At 35.9% G+C, this 26,469-nt stretch overlaps 1 protein-coding gene across 1 annotated transcript in view; it reads right to left on the reverse strand.

Annotated features, from left to right (window-relative positions):
• The window catches only part of BIRC6 (baculoviral IAP repeat containing 6), a 366,321-nt gene that overhangs the window by 230,976 nt on the left and 108,876 nt on the right, over positions 1-26,469 (reverse strand). Inside the window, exons 16-23 of the mRNA XM_042780685.1 lie at positions 23,831-24,009; positions 15,418-15,551; positions 13,648-13,809; positions 13,428-13,559; positions 12,496-12,593; positions 10,899-11,046; positions 9,922-10,055; positions 5,405-5,551 (exon numbers count right to left, since the gene is read on the reverse strand). Coding sequence (XP_042636619.1) covers positions 5,405-5,551; positions 9,922-10,055; positions 10,899-11,046; positions 12,496-12,593; positions 13,428-13,559; positions 13,648-13,809; positions 15,418-15,551; positions 23,831-24,009 — 1,134 coding nt within the window. The remainder of the gene's footprint in view (positions 1-5,404; positions 5,552-9,921; positions 10,056-10,898; positions 11,047-12,495; positions 12,594-13,427; positions 13,560-13,647; positions 13,810-15,417; positions 15,552-23,830; positions 24,010-26,469) is intronic.

The following is a 26,469-nucleotide window of genomic DNA, read 5'->3' on the forward strand; positions in this document are numbered from 1 at the left end:
TAACTAGACACCAAAAAAAAACCAAACTCACTGTCATCGGGTCAGTCCTAACTCACAGCGACCCCTCCTTGGGATTTCCAAGGCAGTATCTCTACAGAAGTAGATTGCCCGCCCAGTCTTCCTTCCAAGGAGTGGCTGATGGGTTTGAACCACCAGCCCTTCTGTTTACCAGGGCTATGCCTTAGGCATTATGATAGTAGATACACATTCACTTGGGTGAAGGGACAGGAAACACACAACATGAAAGAGGACAGCATAATGCGACCAAGGAAAGGGAAGACATCAGGAGGTGGGCAAGAGTAAAAGGAAACAATGGTAAACACAATTAATACACAATCCTGCAATAAAAAATATTCATTTACTAGTGGATACACAGATAGGTATGTAAACTGAACAGTGTATGGGAGTATACCCATGAGCATATATAGTTTTGGCACAGGACAGCTCTCTATCTGCAAGGCATCTGACTGCTAACTAGAAGGTCAATGGTTAAAACCCAACACCAGCTGCTCCATGGGAGGAAGATAAGGCAATCTACTTCTATAAAGATTTACAGCCTTGGAATCACATACTACACAAAACATTGTTCCACCTCCTGCTTTGGTGAGTAGTGACTGGGATCTTAAAAGCAAAAGTTTGCAAGCTGCCATCTAGATGCAACAATGAGTCTCTCCTCATCCAGAGCAAAGAAGAATGAAGAAAACCAAAGATTATGGAAACAATTAGTCCTAGCGACTGGTAAACCATGCGATCCACAGCCTGTACGACTATGAGACCAGAAGAACCAGATGGTGCCCGGCTACCACTGTCAAGCACTCAGAGGGGGATCTATGTAGGTGATCCTAGATATAGAGGGAGAACAATGTGGAACAAAACTCAAAATCATTTGGGAAAAAAAAAAAAGGAGGGAGCAGCTTTGCTGGTCTGATAGAACCTGATGGAACCACTGAGACTATGGTCCCTAGATGCCCTTTCAAGTCTGGAATTGAACCCACTCCTGTAGCTTCCAGACAAACAAAAGACAGGCATATGAGTTGAACATTTACCTGGGGTAGATACACTCCTTGGAGAGAACAATCATGAGAGAAAGAAGGGCTGTTCATGCACAGAGAGGCAGCTCAGGGGGCAGGAGTGCATGGAGGGATGGACACAGGGAAGAGGTAATTATCGGGAGGAAGTGGGAAAGGAGCTGTTGCATTGGGGTAAATTGTAGCCAATGTCATAAAACAACGTGTGTGTGAACTGCTGTATGAAAAGTGAGTTTGCTCGGTAAACTTTCACCCAAATCACACACACACACACACACACACACAAAAGATTTACAGCCTTGGAAACCCAATGGGGTCACTATAAGTTGGAATAAACTCAATGGCAGTGGATTTTTCTACAAACATATTGTATGTGCTGCAAGTATATCCCGGGACATGGTAGCATATAAAAGTGGCAAAACTATGCCAACTTCTTAGCCATCATTAAACACCTTGAGGGACTAAGTCACAGGGCTTCCTCAAGGATCAGAGCTTTCGGTGACACGCAGGTTAACTGGGATAACACAGTCAATAAATAAAATGGTCTAAATCCTACTTGGGTGAGTTGCAACAAGGGTCTTAAAAGCTTGTGAGGGGCTATCTAAGATATAACTTATCAGTTTCTTCCTGTCCAGACCAAAGAAGAGTGAAGAAAATCAAAGACACCGTAAAATAATTAGTTCAAAGGACTAAGAGACCACAAAAACTACAACCTCCATTAGCTTGAGAACAGAAAAACTGTATGGTGCCTGGCTACCACTGCTGACCACTTTAGGATCACAACAGAAGGTTCTGTACAGAGTGGGAAAAAAATGTAGAACAAAATTCAGGCTCATAAAAAAGGTCAATGTGATAAAGACTGGTGTAACCCCCAAGACGATGGCCTTCAGACACCCTTCAATCTGATACATTTCAGCCAAACAACAGACAGGACTGAAAAGTGAGCAAGAATACTGTGAGGAACATACTCCTCGCAACAATCAACAAGAGGAGAACAAAAGGACATCTTTTCCCAAAAACAAAGCTGAGAAGGTAAGAATGGCAGGAAAGATGGGCAAATGGAAACGGGGAACCCAAACAAGCAGCAGGACGGGTGTTGTACTGAGGGGACTGCAGCAACTAACATCACGAGAGAATATGTGAATGAATGGTAAACTGATGTGCTCTGTAAACTGTCACCCAAATCACAATAAAATGCTCAAAATTAAAAACCATTTTAGAATGTGCAACTTCATGATCAGTGGTATCAAGAGCAGTGGTCCTAGGCTACCCAAGGTGCAGACACACGAAGAACCCAGGAGCCCCACTCAGTCTTACAATGGCTGAGTGTCCTTGGCCAACACATTTAGCATTTCTGGGCCCCAGTTTCATCCTATTGATAAAAAATAAAGTCGTTAAAATACAAAAAGGTAAATTCAAAAAAATATATTTACAAACAGAAATGCAAAGAAAGCTGATCCTAGTAATATAAATATCAAACAAAGTAAATCTTAGCAGAAATAGCAACTTCAGAAGTAAACAAAGAATTCATAATGATGAAAGATTCAGGTCTTAGGATAGCTATAACCATTCTAAATTTATAGGTGGCCTCAAAAATGTATTTTATATAAAATAGTGACAGCAAAAATACACAAACCCACAGGTATGGTGTCAAGATTTTAACATACCACTCAAAGTAACTAAATAGAAACCAAGTAGATTAAGTAATCATTAAAAATATAATCTGAAGGACACAATTAGCAAAGGTAAGGAAATGAATTTATACAGGGTATACTTCATCAAGAAGTACAGAGTGAATATTGTTAAACACTCATGGAATACTTATAAAAACTGACCCTCTAGAATTCCCAACTAATTTTATAGGATTGATAGAGAGTATTTTCTTTGAATTCAGGGCAATTAAACAGAAACCAATAGCAAAAATGATAACTGATCTTTAATTTGGAAATCAAGAAATGCTTCTTTAACATTACTTATTCACACTGAACGTATCAATACCCTAAAACCAGCAATTCATCTCTTAAATTCATAGCCAAGAGAAAAGTGTACCTATTAATATTAAGAGCCCCATAATGGAAGAACAAAAATGTCCATCAACAGTATATAAATCAAAGACTGGATACACAAATTTTGTTTTATTCATATAATGGGACCCTATAGAACAATTAGGAGCTCTGGTAGCATAGTGCCTAAGGCACTTGACTGCTAACCAGAAGGCTGGTGGTTCAAACCCACCAGTCACTCCTCGGAAGGAAGGTTGGGCAATCCTACTTCCGTAGTGATACTGCCTCGGAAACCCAAGGAGGGGTCGCTATGAGTCGGGGCCGACTCGACAGCAAATAACAACGACAACATAGAACAATTAAAAGAACCAACTATTTATATTCAACAATATGAATAAAGTTCACAATCATAATGCTGCACAGAAGAATGCAGAGCAAAAGAAAGACAAAAAAAGCATATGATCCTATACTCTCTAGAAGTTAACCCTGGTGGTACAAACGATTAACACACTTGGTTGCTAACCAAATGACTGAAGGTCTAAATCCACCCAAAGGCACCTTGAAAGAAAGGCTTGGCGATCTATTGAAAAACCAACCACTGAAAATTCTACAGCGCACAGTTCTATTCCGACACACATTAGGTCACCATCAATTGGAATGAACTCAAAGGCAATTGGTTTATTGGTTTTTTACTCAACCTTGTGTCCAACAATTTATGATTAAGAGGTTAAACAAACAAAAAACAAGTGATTACTCTGAAAATCAGAACAGTGCTTATTTTTTATAGATAGAGAAAAAGGTAGTAAGGGAAAATACAGTAAGTATAAAAGGGCATGAAGGTACCTTTACGATGGTGAAACTGTTATTTGTTGACTAGGAGTAATTTATATGTACATTTAGGTTTTTGATAAAATTACTGAGCTGTACAATTGTTCTCTACTCTTTGTATAGGTACTGTATTTCACAATTAACATTGTTCAAAAGAAAAAAGTAAATAGAAAATTGACAGACTATTGTCATCTTTTAGCACCTTATCAGCACATCTGAAGTTGAACTGTGACCTACCATTTTTATTAAATATCCCTCGGGCAGTGGTGGTTGGGGTTAAGTAGGAATACAGGGGTGATTGCTTATATATGCATACACTTCCTCTGGAAACACATGAAACTGGTTATAATGGTGGGGAGCATTATAGAATGCTTCCCTTTAAAGCCTAATGTTTTGTCTTTTATAATTTTATGCTTTCTGAAGTATTAGTTAATCAAATCAAAAATATGGATTTGAAAAACAAAAACAAAACTAAAAACTAGAACTTAAATTCATAAGAACTCTATAAAAGAGACTGATTTAATACTAAAGAATATGCTGAAAGATAAATTCTTCTGTCATGGGATGCTTCTATTCCAAGATAAATATAAGTTTCTACAAAATGATTATGATAGGTAGTCCAAGAGAAAAATATACAAATTAATTCTGACCCTTCTACAATCTCCATATAAAGCAAAGAATAGATTTTGACCAAAATTCAGATCTTCACTATGTAAGCCATGAATCTCACTAAGTGGTTACCTCCACAATTAAAAAATATAAAATGCTTCTGAATAAAAAGGCACTCAAATACAGATCTATTAAGTTCCTCGGAAAGTTCCATGTCATTCTGGAGCCAATAGCAACATTAAATTTATTATTTTTTTTCATACTCTGTTTTTCCTATTTGTTAAAATATTGAGAGAAAAAAAAAGATGAATTTATACAAAATGGTCACCATTAGAATCAGCACAAAACATGCAAATCCTTCAGTGGCAATAATAGAGGCATAAAACTATAGACCAAGTACAAAAATTTCCACTATATATACCAAGATAGACTCAATCTTATGTAAGGGTGGTTTATATATTCAAAGTTGGTTAAACTACTCAGAAAAAAACAGTATTCCCTTCTTCACTCTTCTTCAACCTTATCAAAGACATTTTGAAATATACAGGTATTTTAATGGAAAAAATAGCATTATGACACCAAAAATACACCAAACAAGGTCTATCTGTTGATAACTACTGAGGCTGGGTAATGGAAACATGGAGTTCATCTTACTCGTTTCCTCTACTTCTGTTATGTTTGGTATTTTCCAAATTAAAGAACTTTTTAAAATTCAAAGATATAAAAAGAAAGGAAATTAAGACAGTGCTCTAGCAAATAGGAAAAAAAACAACTTTAAATTCACTTAGAAAATAAACAAAACTACTTTGATTTTTTCCTAAAACATCTTTCCCATAAACAATTTTCTACTTAACATTACAGTAATGAAATTTACATATATTATAAACTGATATTGTATTCCATTTAAATGTATATATAATAAAAGAAGGTATATACCAGTAAACGTACTTGCATCATCCCTTTCTATTCTGGTTCCATCACTAGTTGACACACAAGTAAAGTGTAAGGGTTCAACTTCTAGAAGTCCAGTGAGAGATGTAAAACTGCCCTCAGCAGCTGTGCAACTACTGACCTTTCCATTGCCTAAATCAGAAAATGAAACAGATTTTATATAGTATGTGAAGATAACCTTAAAGATACAATGGTATTATACTGAAAACTGTAGCTGTTTTTCAAATTTTAATTAGAGCACATGTATAAATGCACAACCATTACACAGTACCCTCAACAGTCGACAAATTATTAGGTAAATTTACAAAACACAAGATGATAGTTTTCCTGAGTGTCATAAAAGCAACTTAGTGCTTACATTTATAAGAAACATGAGTGACAGTTTTCTAACAAACTGATACTTATATTCAATAACCAGTAAATACATTCTAAGATGTCAACTGTATAAAATCAGAAGGCACTAAAATGAGACTAAAGTATGAAAACATGTTAAAAAATGTTATTTATACTATTTAATATTTCCTATATATTAATAATTTTCTAGAATTAAACATTTTACTTTAGAGTCATGAAAATAGTTTAAGTAAGCATATGCAATTGTAATAAATAAATTAATAAATCACATGGCCACAACTATATAGCCAAAAGAATCACAGCAAAAAAGCCTAGGGAACAACACAAGGGAATCAACAGTGATTGTGTTTGTGGTTTGAGGGCAAGAAAAGGGTTATTCTCAGTACTGTCAAAATTTTCTGGAATCAAGCACTACTCTAAACAGAATCCTTTAAGAGAAAATTAAAACAAAAACTGAAGTTGAAAAGAATGGTGAGATAAAAACTATCCTCAACATCTGAAAGATTATTAACTATACAACTTCTCTGTCATAATCTTGCTCACTAATGTCCCATTTGTATCCAGTACAGGAACTGACACATGACACAGTACAAGACCTGGCAGACACAGTAGCAAAAGATAAGGCTCCAGTCTTCAGGAGACTTACAGTCTCTGTTAGCAGTCACTAGCTGTTAATCAATTACACAAGTGAACTTTAAAAAGCAAATGTACCAAGTTCTACTTAAGAGAAGATGAAAGGACTGGCAGAGGAAATAGGCCCTAAATCAAGGCATAAGAAAATGCTTCCAGGATGATAGGATGAAATTGAATAGAAGAATAACAGATTCTTACGTATTTATTGCACTGGGGTAAGAGAATTCATGCAGAAGAAGCATGACTGAAATCACTGAGGTAGGAATGAGCATGGGAACTCAAAGAACACACTATGGCTAGACGAATAGTTCTAAAACTTTTTGAACCAAGACCCTATTAAACTTAACTCTCACTGCCATCAAGTCGGGTCCAACTGATTGCAACCTCTCCTCTTGGGTTTCCGAGGCAGAATCACTACAGAATTAGATTGCCCAATCTTCCTTCCGAGGAATGGCTGGTGGGTTTGAACTGCCAGCCTTCTGGTTAGCAGTCAAATGCCTTAGGCACTACACCACCAGAGCTCCCAAGACCTTATTACTTATGTTGGGTTTATGATATATATTAATATTTAATATAGTAGAAGTTTTAAAATCTGAAAAAAAATTAAAAGTTTACTTAATAGTAAACCTGTAAGATGTTAAAATAAATATTTGTATGAAAAATCACTAAAAAATAATTTAATGAGCCAAGTGGCAATGTTTTATACATCTGAAAATCTGTTTAAAATCTGGTTTATCACAAGTTAACTGTATTCTCCACGTGCCACTGTTTTCAATGTACTCGAATATGCTGTTTGGGTTGAAATACATGGAAAAAATTCAGCCTAATGTAAATATGTGGTTATAAAGGAAAGAATCTTTAATACCTTTAGATATTCAAAATTTGACAAGCAATAGTTTCTTAAAGATTAGATGCAATGTATCATTTGAAACCTTATCAATGAGCCCAATGAACTTCTCAAATGTTATTAGATTAAAATCACTTGGTCTATTTTGTACATTAAGTGAATCTTTTACTCATGCATTATTTTGAACCATCATGCCTAGTCACTGAGAAAATGATGATTGGCTGCTGTATGCAGATCTTTCAAATACTGGCATATTTCCTTATATAGTATCAGAAATTTACATTAACTAACATGACCATATCCCATCAGAAAAGTCTTTAAATACTGGAAAGTTGTTAAGACCATAGTGGGGGACAAAAATTTTCCCAAATTCTAACTTTTGCTTCTAACTTTAACCTTGGTAACAAATACTGTATCAACTGATTCCAGTGAGGTGACAGACTTTTTTCATTCATTCTTGAGAAAATGTCTGCCAAATAAACAAGTTTGAATTAACATAGCTTATCCAGCAGTCATTCTTTGATATGAAAATGGTGTTCTATGATTTTCTCAAGATAGTCATCATACTTTATTAAGCAGCAGAGGTGCTATATGCAAAATTACTTCATCACATAGAACGTTTAAAAGATGCATACTCACAGGTTCACAATTTAATTAATAATTTTTAGGATCTCATCAAGCACAGTTGTAAATGAAACTGGCATTTTTTTTTTCAACTGCACATGTATGGTGAAGATCATCATCAATACAAATGTCAATGCAGTAAATAAGGCAAACAACATTTTATTACCATAAAAATAATTTTGGCCCACCAGCCCCCTGAAAGGGTCTCAAGAGCCCTGAAGGGTCCATGGACCAAGCTTTGAGAACCAACAGGCCAGAGAAAGGAGACTACAAAGGGCAATGGCACAAGATTAGGCGGCATTACATATACTGTATTAGAGGTTGGATTTAAATGAGATGTGGAAAGTATTTTAAGGAGAGAGATACAATGATCAGGTTTGCATACAAAAATGATCACACCCATTGCAACAGAGAGAATATACTGAAGTGAGGCAAGAACAGACACACAGAGACCAGATGAAAAGCTATGATTATAGTGCAGATACAAGATGACAATGGCTTGAACTCTAATGGTATAATCCTAACAGGCAAGAAAATATGCACATTTGAAATGTACGCTGGTAGAAATATAGACAAAAACTGGTGACAGTCTCAATGTGGATGAAAAAGGTATTGAGGATAGCATTCACATTTCTGTCTGGTGCCACTGTTATCCTTAACTAGAAATAGAATGCTATAGAAAAGCCAATAATGAGGAGTAAAATGATGAGAAATATATACAGAGATTTACAGGTCATGATACTCGTTTGTCTTTCCTGAGTGTTGTTACTCTAGCCACTTGACTGCCTTGGAGCTTGGTCTTTAAGGCTTGTGGTCTTCTCCTTTAAGGGATTTCATTCTGTCTTATTACATTCTGTAGGATATTTCCACTCTGATTTGCAGTCATAAATTACAATGGTATAACTTGTAGAACTTGAATATAAAAGACAGAAGAAACTGAAATGGACATGAAGTGATTAAGGCCTAAGTCATCAAAAAAAAAGAGACAATACATATACTTAAGGGACCACATGTAACTAAAAAGAAATGAGAAACCAGTACAGGTAATATGATCAATTTCTTTAGAAATTTTAATCAAAATGTGTAGAAAACACGTCTAAATAGCTCAAGATCCTATACACAAGGGTGGAGAGATTAGAGCTGAGGGCATTTTGCATGTTATTTGTATTTGTGTACTTGGTTTTTTTATTTTGGCTTATTCTCCATTTATAGTTTAGTTTACAATAAGTGAAACTGAGATTAACTTCCCCAAATTTACTACATTTAATGTGATAATTACTTTATGTGTTTGCAAAGAAATTTTCTAACATTCTGATTTACTTAAAACATTTCAGCAGAAAATGCCATATTAGATGAAAGAAAATCAAAAGTGACACTGTCACTTTTTTTTTTAACTGTCACTGTTTTCCAAAGGAAAATAACCATCAAATTTAGAATTTGAAATGATTATAAAAAGTTTCAGAGCACATCAATATAGTTTACAATCTAAAAGCATATTCTTCAGAAATGTGGAGAAGGGTAATATAACAAAATGCACAAAGCTTACCTCAAGACAGTGTGATAGTAGATACAGGCAATTATTTTTTTCTTTTTGCATCCTTACTTATTACACTAAGTATATGTCAATTTTATATTTTGCAAATATGAATTAACATATTCTTTGGCTTTATAGAGATTACAAAGGCCTATCAAATAAAACTGAATAGGCTACAACTAGTCAAATTTCAAAGTTTCTTATGAGCATTAAGGTAATGTGAACAAGCAAGGAAGAACCAAAAAAACAAATTCACAATCTTTTCAAAGATCACTTTCATATTATTCTATGGTCTATTTTTGTTGCTGTTACTACTGCTGTTGGGGGCAAGGGTTCTTGGGAAGAGGGAATAATCTGTTTAATAATTCACAGATGTTAGGCTAAGTGGTAAAGAATTTTAGTTCTTTAAAGACAAAAATGTAGTAACTAAAATCTAGTAAGTCTATTAAGTAAAGATATAAAAGTCAAGATATAAAATTCAGAAATTCCTCTAATGAAAGGAGTAACTACCTGAAAGGACATCTGATAAATCAATTTCATCTGACTGGACACCAATGCTGCTGTTGTATACATTTTTACAAGAAGAGCCACTCATCTCCAAATCAAAGAGGACTGGATCAAATGGTGAGCTATATAATCCATATCTGAAAAATAAAACAATGTCCTAACAATTTTCCTGTCAGTCATCTAATTAATGAATTATCTATTATTTTTAAGAGCAGTTCGACTAACAAGGCAAAGGGAGAACCTAACCAGATTTAACCCATTAAATTCAGTGAGTCTCAGCATGTTTCCTACAAACTTTCATTCCAAAAAACACTGTCCAGAGACTCCACAAGGAACTCCGGTGGACAGTGTTTAACATATTTGGTTGCTAACCAAAAGGTCAGCAGTTCGAACCCCCCAGCCACTCTGCAGAAGAAAGATGAGGCAGTCTGCTTCTATAAAGACTTAGAGCCTTGAAAACACTATGAGGCAGTTCCACTCTTTCGTATAAGGTCACTACGAGTCAGAATAGACTCAATGGCAACAGGTTTTTTGGCTTTAGAGACTCTACAATTGTGATTACAATAAGCTAGAGGCTAACAAATCAACAGTATGATCAGCAGACTGAAGCAAGGAAAAAATATCAGGCGTCTCTATTTCCCTTCAATCACTACATTGATTCAGAGAAAAACAGTACTCTCAGATCATCTGGAATAAGGTAAAGCATAAATTACATATAATTTTGCAAAATCAACTAATTTTTAAAATATATATAGGGTTTCCAAGGTGGTATCACTACGGAAATAGACTGCCCAATCTTCCTTCCGAGGAGTTGCTGGTGGGTTTGAACCGCCAGCCTTCTGGTTAGCAGTCAAATGCCTTAGGCATTATGCCACCAGAGTGCCATTTTTTAGTTTTTTTAATATATTTTAATAGTTTTGCTCAGTGGTGATATCACACCCAGAAAGACTCTTTATTACTTATTACATATATCAAAATACCTCGTCTGAAGTAAAGCCTCCATTGGTGTTAACCTGTCCTGTAACTGTCTGGACACAGCAGTAAGCAAAGATGCACAAGCTGTACTGCACCCAGCCAAATCTTCATCTTTCACATAATTCAGTAAGACAAAGTACCAATAGACAGAACCTGAAAACAAAAATAAAAATACCAAGGTTTCTTTTTTTCTCATTTTTCTCTAACAAAGATAACTTCAGATACCATTAACATCAGTATACCTTCTTTTTCTAGAGAGAGTATCTTTAAGGATAGCATACAAAGACCAGTTCCTTTGAGAAATCAGAGGACAATGACAGTATGAACCAGAACCTGAAGTGCAGTCTTACATTAGGAATTTCAAATTTATTTTGAAATCTAGGTATTTAGTTGTTCACCAACCTAAGATGACTCTGAGGGATATTATAAAATAAATTGAAAAGTGGAAAAACCACAGGTCCCTCAAATTATTCTTCCTGAAATGCAGCTTCTGTGTACGAAATTTTCAAAACACTGGAAGGCAGTTAGCTACAACTACAACAGTACAGTTTAACAAGTGAATGGAGTGCAGTTATTCTATACTGCCAGTTCCACACAGACCAATTTGGCTTAAGTGATGATTATGGTTGTGTATTTTAAGATTCTTCTATGAGACTTGAGATGTCCAACTACCAAATACATCTAAGAATTTGAGCATCCCATATCTGAGATTATCTTCAAATAACTACTATTTTACACATCAGAGACTATTATAGTTAAAAACCAATTTGCAAATGTTCTAGTTAATAGTTTTAGCCAATCTATGTTTAAGGAAACTATAAATGGACTCCTTATTTAACTAAATTAAAATACTGACAAAATAATTAGTTACCAACTAACTTTGAGCTTTTTTCTGGTTTATCACAAAGATCAAATACTTGTGAAATATATCTATCACTCATGTAACTTGTTGACGGAGTTGACTGTTTACAAAGTACAAGATTATAGGAAATGTTTACAGGAAAACAACACTAGGTTTAAAATACCAATTAGTAGCTCTTTATAATAAAACAACACAATAGCAAGAAAAAGAAACAACTTTATGTGCGATTTTAAGTGGCTGCTTTATAATCCTACTTGATACTATACTTGTCTTGAATGGCATATCACAGTTTTCAAGTGATAAGTAAACCACTAGTCCCTTTTACATCACTACAGTTTGCCATAGACCTTACTAATCACACAATATATGCACATATAACTATACGTGGACAACTTTACTTATTTACATCACGTCCCTGGCACTTGCTAGCATTTCAGCTTTGTGACATCTGATCTACAGTCAGTAAACAAATGTACAAATCAATGATTTTAATGAAGTTATATAAAAGGCATGAACTGAAATGACCTAATTATTTACTTAATTGTCCCATGTAACCCTTTCGTAGAAATATTAACTGAACAGAGAGTAACTGACCATGCAGCCAGCATTTATCTACTCCCTGACATAATAAGCTACCGGGGGAAAAAAATGAGGAAAAAGAGTTACTAAATAATCCATAGTATAGTTTTGAAATATTTTCTATAACTATAGTTATTTGTAATTAAACTGATTTCACATACCACCAGTTGCTGCAGCAGGTAAAAATGACATATTATCAAGTAAAGCCTTCAAAAGAACAGATCCAAATCCTGGTTGACATGGGTCACATTTGCCATTACTGAAACAATTTTAAAAGAAAAAATATAAAGATATTACTCAAGGTCTAAATTTAACTCTAGGCTTGAGATAGTAATTTTAAAATTATAAAACATATTTATCATGATCACAGGAAAAATGTGCCTTATAGTCTCAAAGACAGCAAAATAGTATTAGAGATTAATTATACCAAAGGTCTTCATAACTATTTTCTTGTGGACTAAATCATTCTCTTTATGCAAAAGTCCAATAAGAAGGTTACAGTCAGTCAATACATAGTGGCTAAAGCACTTGACTGCTAACCAGAAGGCTGGCGGTTCAAACCCACCAGCCACTCCTCGGAAAGAAGGTTGGGCAATCCTACTTCTGTAGTGATACTGCCTCGGAAACCCAAGGAGAGGTCGCTATGAGTCGGGACCGACTCGACGGCACATAACAACAACAACAAGAAGCTAGTAACAGTTTTAGGTTTAGAGATAATGATCTGCCCAGTGTTACAAATAAGTTCAATAAGACTGTTATATAACAGGAAACACAGTTTCAGTGATGGATCCAAAACATCTATGAAGAATGGGAAATTTAAGTGAGGAAGGTCTCCTCCTTAACAAATCTCCCAAACCATTACTAATAGGCAAAGAAGCCTAGTAGACTTGTTTTATTATCAATAGACTTAATTACTGTGACATGTTACCCTAAGAGCTAAAAATTCTTTTTAAAAATCCCAATAATCCTAATGAACATTTGAAAATTCTCTTAAATTATACATAATATAAAAATCACATTATACTACAGACAAGGTACTATACTACATTGGAGATACATCTGCAAAGTGCTTTCAATGTAAAAATGCACCAACCTAATACATAAGGCTAGAAATCGGGCACACTTATGGGCTATACTTCTTCCTGCCTCAAAGAAGCAAACACGCACGATATCTGAAAGACATTTTCGTGTTTTTGAAAGTAGGCTCTCGTTTCCCTCCTTTGAACTGCAAAACAGTAACAGAAATTTAGACTCATCTTTAACTTTAAACATCCAAAGGGCAATCATCAGTGGAAGTACAATCTCACACTGACCTTCCAGGTCCATTGGAATGTACTCCCGCTAACCAGCAGAGGGTATCCAGCACAAGGCTCTGGGAGTGCTCTGTGACTTGGCCATCATCTGCTCTTCGGCAAAGAGTGCTGAGAAGTTTCTCATGAAATTCTGAAAACTGTAACATGGCACATCGTTGTACTCTACAAAAAAGAAAATATAAGGACATTAACAACTAAAACAGAACACTTACACTAAAGCTATCACAACCTGGTTGGTCATGTTTCACTTTAAATCTTAATTATCACAATAAAAAACAAACAAAATTTCCTTTTTCAAATTAATTGAACAAAGTATTGATCTTTGTATTTAATGTTAGTGTTAGGAGATTATAAGGAGCACATGTACAGTATTTGGCTTGTAGAAAATTTTAACATATACAAAGTATACAATAACATACTATAGTCTAATAAAGAGTGACTGTAACTTCAAATCATGTTCATTTCGTTCCTCATTCTACAAATACTTACTGCATTCCTAATATGAAGCAAGTACTATGTAGACACTAGAGATAAATCTGAGATTACAATTTCTTTAAAGAGATGGACATTGCTATGGGTTGAATTACGTTCCCCAAGTATATGTGCTGTAAATACTAACTTTTACGCCTCTGGTTATAATTCCATTTCAGAATGGGTATCTTTGTTAAGTTAATCAAGCAGTACCAGTGGTAAGGTATATTTTGAGTCAATCTCTTTTGAGATATAAAAGAAATTAAACAAGAAAAGTGTCAAGCCACATGAAGATCCCTCAGGAGCAGAAGTTCAAAGAGACAAAAATTTCTTCCTCTAAAGCCTCCTTTTAGATTATAGATTATACTCTAGACCAAGGATGGATTCATCTGAGGCTAATCGAGTACAGATACCAGTGATACACAACACCCGCAATCCTTAGAGAAAAAAGAGAACACAGACATAGAGTAATTCCTCACAGACAGCCAGACACTGTGGAAAGAAAGCCAACGGATTTACCGACTCAGGACCGTAGTACTGGGGGACACCAAACTCAACTGGCACAACAAAAAAAATAAAAATCTTGTTCCTCAACCTACATTGGTGAGTAGTGACTGGGCTATTAAAAGGTTTTAAGCAGCCATCTAACATGCAGCTAATTGTCTCCTAAAGTCAGAAGCAAAGAAGAGTGCAAAAATCCAAGGGCATTCGGAAGCAATCAGCCCTAGGAAATGATGGACCTCGAGACCAGAAGAACTACATGATGCCCGGCTACCAACGTGAACCACTCAGGAAAGGATCAAAACTGGAGATCCTGGAGAGGGAGGGAGGAAAAACATGGGACAAAATCCAAAAACACAGTAAGGACACAATTACTGGTCAAATGGAGTCTGGTGGGACCCCATATACTATAGCCCTGGGATAAATTTCGGTCCTGGAATAAAACTTACTCCCAGAGGCTGGCTCTCAGCCCAACAGTAAACAAGATGTACATGCACACCACTCAACCCAGGGTGACGCACCCACATAAAAGAAAATACAAAAATTAATTAATTAAAGCCTCCTCTAAAGCCAGTACACTGAATTTGTCCTCTGATCTCCTAAACTGTGAGAAAAAAAAATTTGTTAAAAACAGCCACGTTAGGTGTTTGTGTTAGAACACCAATAGATAAGATAGAAAACAATCAAAAATGTTCAAAAGTTAGAATTTTGAATGTTTTGCATCTCAGTACATTTTTTGGAATTTTTCCTTTGTGCTTTTATTACTGTAAAACTTGCAAAGGAAGGAAATGAGGTTACCTTTCCTTAGATATTAAAGTTTTCTTAAATCTTCGAATGGTGACTGAGACCTCTTGAAGTAAGTCACACCCCCGGAGGTTTTCAGATTTACGGGTGCTACTTACATTTTCATTCTTCACATTAGATGACTTTTCCTAAACATAAAAATTAACAAGTGAATGAAGGAAAAAAAAGTAAAAATAATTTATTATTGAAGTTGTGAAATAAGAGGACATAATTTACTTATGACTATAAAAATAGAAATTTCAAATTAAAACCATAGATTTTACACTTGGATAAATGGAGGTGCGGCCATCCCTCACTCCCACCCACCTTCTAGGAATTCCATCCAAGCGTGTGTGCTCAGACTGCTCAGACGCAGTCTGGGTGCCCTTCCCAGCCTTGCCATGATTTTTTTTTCTTTTTTCCAGTTTGTTAGTTTTTGAAAGTTTTTTAAATTATGACTATTATTATTACTTTTGTCCTTTTCATTGCCATTCTTTATTCTTCCCTTCCCAGGTTCTAGTTTTCAGGTTTTATCTTTTCCCTGTTCCTGGTTCCAATTTTTTTCTTCTTTCCTGTGGTTAACCCCGTTCCTTATTTTTCTTTTTGCGTTTTTCTCATTTTTTCCTCTTTATTCTCCTTCTCTACATTTTTTCTCTTATTGCCCTCTCCCCAGGTATTGTGGTGTTTTTGTTTTTTTCCCTTTTCTCTTTTTTGCTTACTGTTCCTGTGTGACTACAAATTGTGTTTTATGTCCATTTGCTTTTGCTTTTTTGATGGTTATTCAACTGTTATTTTTCTCTAACTGAGTGAGGGACAGCAACAGTACCCATATAACACAACTACACTGACACCTCCTACACCTTCACTTACTGAGTGAGAATCACCACCTCCTTCTCTACCAACAGGCCTTCAATAAACCACCACCAAGAAGAGCCTGAATCACCATGGGCGGCTCTTCACAAACAGTTAACAGAGATCTAAACACAACAATGTCACAATGTCTCAGAACTATGATGGCCATCATAGTCCACACAAAGAAGATAAAGTGGTAGAAACAAGGGAGCAGGATACAGACATAGAACACACCCTTGAGGAAGAAGCAGAATTAGAATTGTCTGTTAAGGAATTTGAAACAATTATATTTAGGTATCTTCAAAGAATTGAGAGACCAAGAAAACATAGACAAAATCCTAGAAGAATTTTGGAAGGAAATACAAGAACCAAATTACAAAATAAATGGAAAATTAGAAATGATTCTAAATCTACAGATAGAAATCCAGAAGATTAACACTAAATTGTCAGAATTAGATTAACACATTGGAAGGGCAAAGAAGTAGAACTGATACAATGGAAGAGAGAATTAATGAGAATGAAGACAGAAATCTGAATACTTCTTTGGAAAGGGATCAGTCAGGAAAAAGATAAAAACAAAATGAAGATAGCCTAAGGTTCATGTAGGATACTACTAGAAGGAATAACCTACGTGTCAGTGGAATTCCAGAACAGGAAGAGAATAATAAAACCACTGAGAAAATTGTCCGAGATTTGTTGGAGGAGAACTTCCTTGATATGATGAAAGATGAGAATAAATCCATTCAGGAAGTCCAACAAACCCCAAACAGGATAGATCCCAAAAGAAAATCACCAAGGCATATCATCATCAACCTCAACAAAACCAAAGACAAAGAAAGAATCCTGAAAGCAGCATGGGAAAAACAAAAAATTACTTACAAAGGACAACTAGTAAGAATAAGCTCAGATTTCTCAGCAGAAAACATGAAAGAGAGAAGGCAATGGGATGGTATATACACAGAGAAAAATTTTCAACCAAGAATTATATACCCGGCAAAACTGTCCCTCAAATATGATGGTGAAATTAGGAGATTTTCAGATAAGCAGAAACTAAGGGTATTTGTTAAAACCAGACCAATCTTACAAGAGATACTAAATGGAGAACAGAGAACCAAAAATAGCAAACAACAACCAACCATTAACACACAAGATGACATAGCCCAGAAACCACACCTATGGACAAATCCAAAGTAAAATAAGCTTACAAGATTGTAAACAGGGAACCAGAGACATCAATTGGCAAATTAAGAGAACTACAAAGCAAAAACAGGGAAAATACTGTGTAGTTACAAGAATTCTAAATGGCGAGGAAGTCAAGAGAGCTGCGAGATAGAATGGACTATTGCAAACTCGGGGAAAAAATTATAAATCACAGGATAACCTCAAAGAAAAATGATAAACCTTCATATCACACTAAAAAAGAGGACAAACATAAATATTCAGCAAATACTGAAACAAAAGCAACAAAGGAAACGGTAACAAAATTCATAAACATAATGAGCTCAGCACAGACAATAATATGGAACAAAGAAACCAGGGACACCATGAAAAAACACATAAAAAACTGACAGCAACCAATTCATACTTGTCAATAATTACACTGAATGTCAATGGATTAAATACAGCACTCAAGAGACGCAGAGTTGCAGATTGGATAAGAAAACAAAATCCATCAATATGCTATCTATAAGAGACACACCTTAGAGATAAAGACAAAAATCAAGTAAAATGCAAAGGTTGGAAAAAGATATATCAAGCAAATGGCAACCATAAAAGAGCAGGAGTGGCATTATTAATTTCTGATCAAACTGACTTTAAGACAAAAACCACCATACGAGACACGGAAGGACATTATATAATGATTAAAGGATCAATTGAACATGAAGATATAAACATAATACATATCTATGGACCCAATGAAAGAGCCCCAAAATACATAAATCAGAGTTTAAAAGAGTTAAAAAGTCAAATAGATGACTCCACAGTCATAGTAGGAGACTTTAATATACCACTTTCAAAGAAATATAGAACAAATGGAAAGAAACTCAACAAAGATGCAGAAGAACTTAACAATACAATCCATCAACTGGACCTTACAGACATCTACAGAACACTTCACCCAACAGCAGTACAATATACATTCTTTTCCAGTGAACATGGAACATCTTCCATGATAGACCGTATGTTAGGCCATAAAACAAGCCAACATAAATTTAAAAACATTGAAATACTGCAAAGCATCTTCTCAGATCTCAATGCTATCAAATTACAAACCAACAATAGGAAGATCAATGGAAAAAGAGTAAACACATGGAAATTGAACAACTCCCTTCTTCAGAAAGACAGTGGGCGAGGAACCATAGTTGCAGGGGACATCAAGCTCAATTGGCATAACATACCACATAAAACATTGTTCTACCTCCTACTTTGGTGAGTAGCAACCGGGATCTTAAAAGTTTGCAAGCAGCCATCTAGATGCAATGATGGGTCTCTCTATATCCAGAGCAAGGAAGAATGAAGAAACCAAAGATTCCTGGGAAAAATTAGTCCTCGTGACTGGTACACCATGTGATCCTCAGCCTACAGGACTATGAAAGCAGAAGAACTAGATGGTGCCCAGCTACCACTGTCAACCACTCGGAGGGGGATCTATGTAGGAGATCCTGGATAGAGAGGGAGAACAATGTTGTTCTGGTTACCCAGTGCTGCTCTGACAAGAAATATACCACAAATGGGATGGCCTTAACAAACAGGAGTTTATTCTTACAATTTGGAGGCTTTAAGTCCAAGTTCAAAGTGCCAGGCTCTAGGGGCTGGGTGAAAGCCCCTCAACCTTGGGGTCCAGCTCTGCCTCCTGCTCCCGGCCCACTGGAGCTAGAGGCATTTCTTCACTCAGACAGCTATTGGCTGCTGAGGCTGAGAAGCCCAAGGTTGACAAGTAAAAAAAGGCACAGTCCCAATGTTACCAATCAACACAGCAGGCCATTAACTTGAGTCCACTGTAAATCCCAAGGTCAGCAGAGCATAGCAGGCTGGCTGAACAATGACACAAGTACATGCAGGGACCAAGTGTGCCAAAGGCTAGAGACCATTCTCAAAGCTTCTCCTTATATACAGGAAACAGACCACATACCCAAAGGCAACTACTCAGCTGCTCCCAGTAGATTCCACCATGGAGTTGATTACCAGTCTCATCATGGAGAATACTACATCCAGCTGCCCAGCCAATCAACCAGGCCTAGCCAAGTTGACATACAAACATAGCTATCACAATTGTGGAATAAAACTCAAAAATCATTTGGAAAAAAAAAGGGGGGGGGGTGGCAGGGCAACCAGGTTTGCTGGTCTGATAGAGGCTGGTGGAACCACTGAGACTATGGTCCCTAGATGCCCTTCAGGTCTCGAACTGAACCCACACCTGTGGCTTCCAGACAAACAAGACAGGCATACGTCATTTACCTGAGGTAGACACACTCCTTGGAGAGAACAATCATGAGACAAAAAAGGGCTGTTCATGCACAGGGAGACAGCTCAGGGGGCAGGAGTGCATGGATGGATGGACACAGGGAAGAGGTACCTATCGAGAGGAAATGGGAGGGGAGCTGTTGCATTGGGGTAAATTGTAGTCAATGTCATGAGATAATGTGAGTGTCAACTGCTGTAGAAAGTGAATTTGCTCTATAAACTTTCACCCAAATCACAATTAAAACAAAAAGTTGCAGAACTTGAAGAATGTAATCAATGTCACTGAATTGTTCATGCAGAAATTGTTGAATTAATGTATGTTCTGCTATGCACATTCTCAACAACAACAAATAAAATAAATTATATTAAAACAAAGTAGGTAGAAAAGTAACAACACAATCATTGTTTTAAAAGCAATAATACAATGATTAAAGATTTTAAAATATCATAGTCCTAAGCCTTAAGTCCCAGTCCTAAGCCTTAAGTCCCAGTTATAGCACTTACAAGATATATGAGCTATGCCAGCTCCACAATCTCTAAGGTCACTCACATCCAATATGAAAAATGGAAAAAATAGCAACTACTATCCTGCCTACCTCAGAGTTATTTTAAGGACTAAATCAGATAAAGTACATAGAAGTGCACTGAAAAATCAGAAGACCCTTACAAATATTAAGAGTGATACTGCTGCTATCACTGCTAATGAACAAAGATGATAAGAGAAATAAAACCTCCAACATTCAGGAGAATCAATATCAGACAATCTGTGTGGTACAAAACAAGCGGCCGAAAATCAACTATGAAAACTAGGACATAGCTCTAAAATTACTTGCCAATTTCTGTTCCTATATCCTTCCAAACATTCAAAAACTAAGTAGTTGTAGAAAATCAATAAATTCACCACATAAATAAAACAAAGGAAATGAATGACATTATCATCTCAATCTACACAGAAAAGAAAATCCAACATTCATCTTGATAAAAACTCTCAGCAAAAATAGGAATAGAAACGAAATTCCTCAACATAATTAAGGGCATATATGCAAAACCAACAGCCAACATTATTCTCAATGGAAACAGACTGAGAGTATTCCCTTAAGAACAGAAATTAGGTAATCACCACTTTTAGTTAATATTGTACTGGAAGTCCAAGCCAGAATAATAAGGCAAGAAAAAGTAATAAAGGGTATCCAGATTAGGAAGGAAGATTCTCTACAGAGAAAATCCCATATTCCACAAAAAAGTTGCTGGGATTGTTGTAAGAATTAAGCAAAGTGGCCGGGTCCAAGAATAACACACAAAAAATCAGCTGGGTTCCTCTCTCTACCAAAACAAGGACTACAAACAGGAATCAAGAAAAACAATTACCATTTACAGTAGACACCAGAAAGATAAAATACCTAGGAATAAATCTAACCAGGGACATAAAAGATTTATACAAGGAAAACCATAAAGCTTTACTGCAAGAAACTAAAAGAGACCTACATAAATAGAAAAATATACCATGCTCATGGACTGAACACTTAACATTGTGAAAATGTCGATATTACCAAAAGCAACCTACAGATACAATGCAAACTTGATCCAAATTCAAACAACATTCTTTAATAAAATAGAAAAATTGATGTCCAACTTGAAATAGAAAGAGTGCTGAATAGTTAAGGCAATATTGAAGAACATAGCAGAAGACCTCACACTTTTCAATCTTAAAACTTACGATATAGCAATACTAATCAAAACAGCCAGGTACTAGTTCAACAATAGACACACATACCAAAGGAATAGAATTGAGAGCTCAGAAGTAAACCTATCCATCTATAGGCAGCTCATCTTCAACAAAGGGTCAAAATCCATTCAGTGGGGAAGAAACCATTTCCAGAGGTGGCAAAACTGGGTATCTATTCGCAAAAAATTGAAACAGGATTCATACCTCACACTATAAACAAAAACTAACTCAAAATGGATCAAAGACCTAAATGTTAAAGCTAAAACTATATGGTTCCTGGAAGATAGCACAGGTACAATGCTAAGGGTCCTAATATTCTGCATAAATCAGATTACCAAACACAACTACAAATGCACGAGTACCAAAAGATAAATTAGATAACTGTTCTTTGATGGTTACCAGAGATGGAGGGGAAAAGAAAAGAGAATCAGTCTTTAGATATCACATACTTGTTATTTTTGGTGATGGGAAAGATAATATCAAATATGAGTAAAGTCAGCACAATCTGAACAAGGCAAATAAAGACATCAAGAAGTATACCAAGAAGTAACAATACAATAGTACAACAACAGTAGCAACCACCAAAAAATGTACCTATGGTTAAGCAGGGATATATGCATACACATGTACAGGAAGTCATATAGGAGTAAATGCATGTTCATGTATAACTGTATCTGCAAACTCACTAAATCCACTGCCACTGAGTCTATTCTAACTCACAGTAACACTACAGGACCGAGCAGAACTGCCCACAGGATTTCCAAGGCTATAGATCTATACAGAAGCAAACTGCCTCATCTTTCTCCCACAGAGCAGCTGGTGGATTCAAACCATTAAACTTTTGGTTAGCAGCCCAATGCTTTAACCACAACACCATCAGAGCATATGTATATACACGTTGGTGTGTACTGCATTTATATCCATATTGATAAATTACAAAAGTGACGCAGTTACAAAGCCTTCCTAGATATTACCAAACAACCTGCAGCACTGGTTTACTAGGTTAAAAGGCTTAGAACCATAGTCTCATGGGAAAAATCAGCCAATTGACATAATGTAGTTCATAAAGATAATCTCCTAGTTTGTTAAGTAGTGTCTGGCGTCTTAAAAACATGTAAGCGATACAACTCATTCTCTACTCATATGGAGTAAGAGAGAATGAAGGAAACCAAATGCTCAAAGAAGAAACTATTAGTCTACAAGACTAATAATAGCCTCTTCTAACCTGAGACCAGAACTCATAGATAGTGCCAAGCTACTAGTACTGACCATACTGACAAAGGACACAACAGAAGGTCATGGATAGAATAGAAGAAAAAACAGAACAAAATTCTTATTTCTAAAAAAAAGGCCTGACTTACTGGATGACAGACACTAGAAGAACTCCTGCAGCTGTATGTTTAAAATGTATGTTTGAACTTGGAACTGACACTACTGCTGAACGTCACCTTTCAGTCAAATAATAGATTGGCTTAAAAAACAAACAATATCACCTGAGAGTAATGTGTTCCCTTAAATAATCAACTAGAAGCGACCATAGTTAATATTTACACAAAAGCAAAGATAAGAAGGCAAAGAAGGAAGTGAAGTTATATCAACAGAAAGAAAACAAACTGAATGGAAATAACGAGAATGCTAATACATTGTGAAAATTATAACAAATGACAGAACAATCTGTATAAAAATTGTTAAATAGGAACCTAATTTATTGTGTAAACTTTCACCTAAAAGACAATACCAAAAAAAAAAAAAAAAAAAAACCCACACACACACCACTGCCATCAAGTCTGTTCCAACTTAGAGCAAGACCCACTGGGTTTCCAAGGCTATAAATCTTTATGGAAGTCAACTGCTTCATCTTCCTCCCATGGAATGAATAGCTGTTGGGTTAGAACCACCAACCTTTTGGTTAATAGCCAAATGCCTTACCCCCTATGCCACCAGAGACAATAAAATAGTATTTGAAAAAAAAAAAGTAGTAGTAGTAGTAGTAGTAGTAGTAGTAGTAGTAGTAGTAGTAGTAGTAGTGGTAGGTTACTAGTAAAGGACATAGAAAAGAACTATGCTCTTCAAAGTTCAAAAAGGCAAAAAACTCTCACACCTTAGGAAAAAAGTATTATACTCTAAAAAATTATTTATGTATAATATATAATTTTACTACTGAGTATACTTTACAAAAGCTAAGTAGTTTTCCTAAAGTTAATTCAAAATATCTCATATTTTTAAGTCAATACAAATTTAAAAAGGAAAAAAAAAAAAAACACAACTAAGTAGTAAATGAAACATCAATGAAGGGTTATACTACTTTCAACAGTGTGTGAAATATCTCATCCCCATAGTGTTTACAATTCCACTGTTACAGCTCAGAGTTATACTCTTTCATACCTTGCCTGCTGCAACTTTTGCCAAGAGTGAAGCAAGAGAATAACCCTTGTTACTCTGATGTTTTAGAGATGGTAGTCTTACTACTGGACGAATACCACCATTACAAATCTCATCTGCTCCTCTTTCATTCATTGCCTTGACATGGATTAAAAATGAACGGTATTTTCCTCCTGCCATACCTAGAAGAAAGAATGGGATAAATAACTGAATCACCAGAACAGCAAAATATTTTTCATCTACATAGGGCAAGTTAAATAATTAACTGAACAAAAAGAAATATACACTTGAATTTTCAAACTGCACTGCTTGAGTTTATGGGTGAACATCCTTAATACATTGCTAACAAAAACTGCAAGGGTTTTATGAACAGCCTAAGATAGAAATCTTTGACCGTTATAAACATTTGGTGTGGTTTTTTCCAAAAAAATCAATGAAGTTAAACATTTTAAACACAGAAATTTTTTGAACTGCAGAAAAATACAAGGAAAAATAAAAACCATTAAGGCACCACCCACAGATAATCATATTATATGTATCTTTATACTTTTTTTCTATATGTGTAAACACATGAACAAACATACATACATACAAACATTACAGTTGTAACAGTTAAAAATGCACAGGCTTTGGAATCGCTGCCTGGGTTTGAATAATGGCTCTGCCATTTATGAAGCATGTGACAAATTAACCTCTATGCAGTTTAGTTTCTTCAAATGTAAAATGAGAATAGCACTTACCTTAAAGTTATGAGCCCTGGTGTCACTGTGGTTAAAGTGCTCAGCTGACAACAAAAGGGTCAGCGATTTGAACCCATCAGTTGCTCCACAGGAGAAAGATGTGGCAGTCTGCTTACGTAAAGATTTACAGTCTAGGAAACCCTATGGGGTAGTTCTACTCTGTCCTATAGAGTCACTATGTATCAATACACTTGATGGCAGTGTGTTTTTTTCTTCTACCTTAGCATTACATAAAACACTTATAACTGTGCTTGGCACAAAGGAAGAACTCAATGAATACTAGCTTAATATTTAGAATACTAAATGTTCACTTAATAACTCTAATTTAAATATTAATATCAGTATCATGTGTTTTACATTGTTTTAACTAAATTGTGACCATACCATAAATGAAACACATTGCAAAAATATCCTCACACAGTGTAATCAGTGTCACAAAATAAAATGTGTATGAACTGTTGAAAGTAAAATGAATTTTTGTTTTGTAAAATCTTACCCAAATCATAATAAACGGGGGAAAAAAATCATCACATTAATACACCTGCCCACCAGTAAATCATCAGTCTACTGCTGCGTTACCGAAACACCAAACCCACTGTCACCACAATGATTCTGACTCGTAACAACCTTAAAGGATAGAGTAGAACTGCCCTACAGAGTTTCTAAAGCTACGAATCTATATGGAAAGAGACTGCCAAATATTTCTCCCACAAAGCAGCTGGTGAGTTCAGACTGCTGCCCTTTTGGTTAGCAGTGGAGTGTTTTAACCACTGGACCACTAGAACTCTTACTGTTGCCTTAAACCAAAAAACCAAACCCACTGCCACCGAGTCGATTCTAACTCACAGTGATCCTTTTAGGACAAAGGACAACTGTCCCATAGGGCTTCCAAGGCTGTAAATCTTTACAGAACCTGACTATTTTCATCTTTTTCCTACAGAGCAGCTGGTGGGGTTGAACCAATGACCTTTTGGATAGCAGCCAAATGCTTTAACCACTACACCACTAAAGTTGCCTCAGCACGTATTAAATCTTCCATGACTGCAAAAGGTACCTTTGGTGTTTTCTATTAATCTGTCTGCCTACTACACACTACTTCACTCTTCTTAATGCTCTAATATCTTATGCTCTTGTTCTTGTTCTTGTTAGGTGCCGTCAAGTTGCCTCCAACTCATAATGAGCTACGTACAGCAGAACAAAACACTGCCTGGTCCTAGACCATCCTCACAATCCTTGCTATACTTGAGCCCATCGTTACAGCTACCGTGTTTATCCATCTCATTGAGAATCTTCCCCTTTTCGCTGATGCTGCAGTTTACCAAGCATGATATCCTTCTCCAGGGAATGGTCCCTTTTGACAACATGAGCAAAGCAGGTGAGATGAAGTCTGGCCATTCTCGCTGCACTTCTTCCAGGACAGATATTTGTTCTTCTGGCAGTCCATGGTATTTTTCAATATTCTTTGCCAACACCACAAATCAAAAGCATCAACTCTTCTTTGGTCTTCTTTATTCAGTGACCACCTTTCATATACACATGAGGCAACTGAAAATATCATGGCTTAGGTTAGGCGCACCTTAGTCTTCAAAGTGACATCTTTGCTCTTCAACGCTTTAAAGAGGTCTTTCGCAGGAGGATCTGCCCAGTGCAGTACAACATCTGATTTTTTAACTGCTGCTTCCATGGCTGTTGATTGTGAACCCATGTAATATGAAATCTTTAACAACTTCAATCTTTCCTCCCTTTACTGTGATGCTGCTTATTGCTCCAGATGTGAGGATTTTGTTTTATGTTAAGGCAACTGACAGATGAGTGGTGGATCTTATGTTCTAGTATCTGACAAAAGAAACCACTCTCAATTTTCTTTACCTAAATTTCTTTGACCAGTCTCCTTCTTTTATT

The sequence above is a fragment of the Orycteropus afer genome, unplaced genomic scaffold, assembly GCF_000298275.1.
Source record: "Orycteropus afer afer isolate SDZICR_OR568_19922 unplaced genomic scaffold, OryAfe1.0 scaffold00054, whole genome shotgun sequence".
NCBI lineage: Eukaryota > Metazoa > Chordata > Mammalia > Tubulidentata > Orycteropodidae > Orycteropus > Orycteropus afer.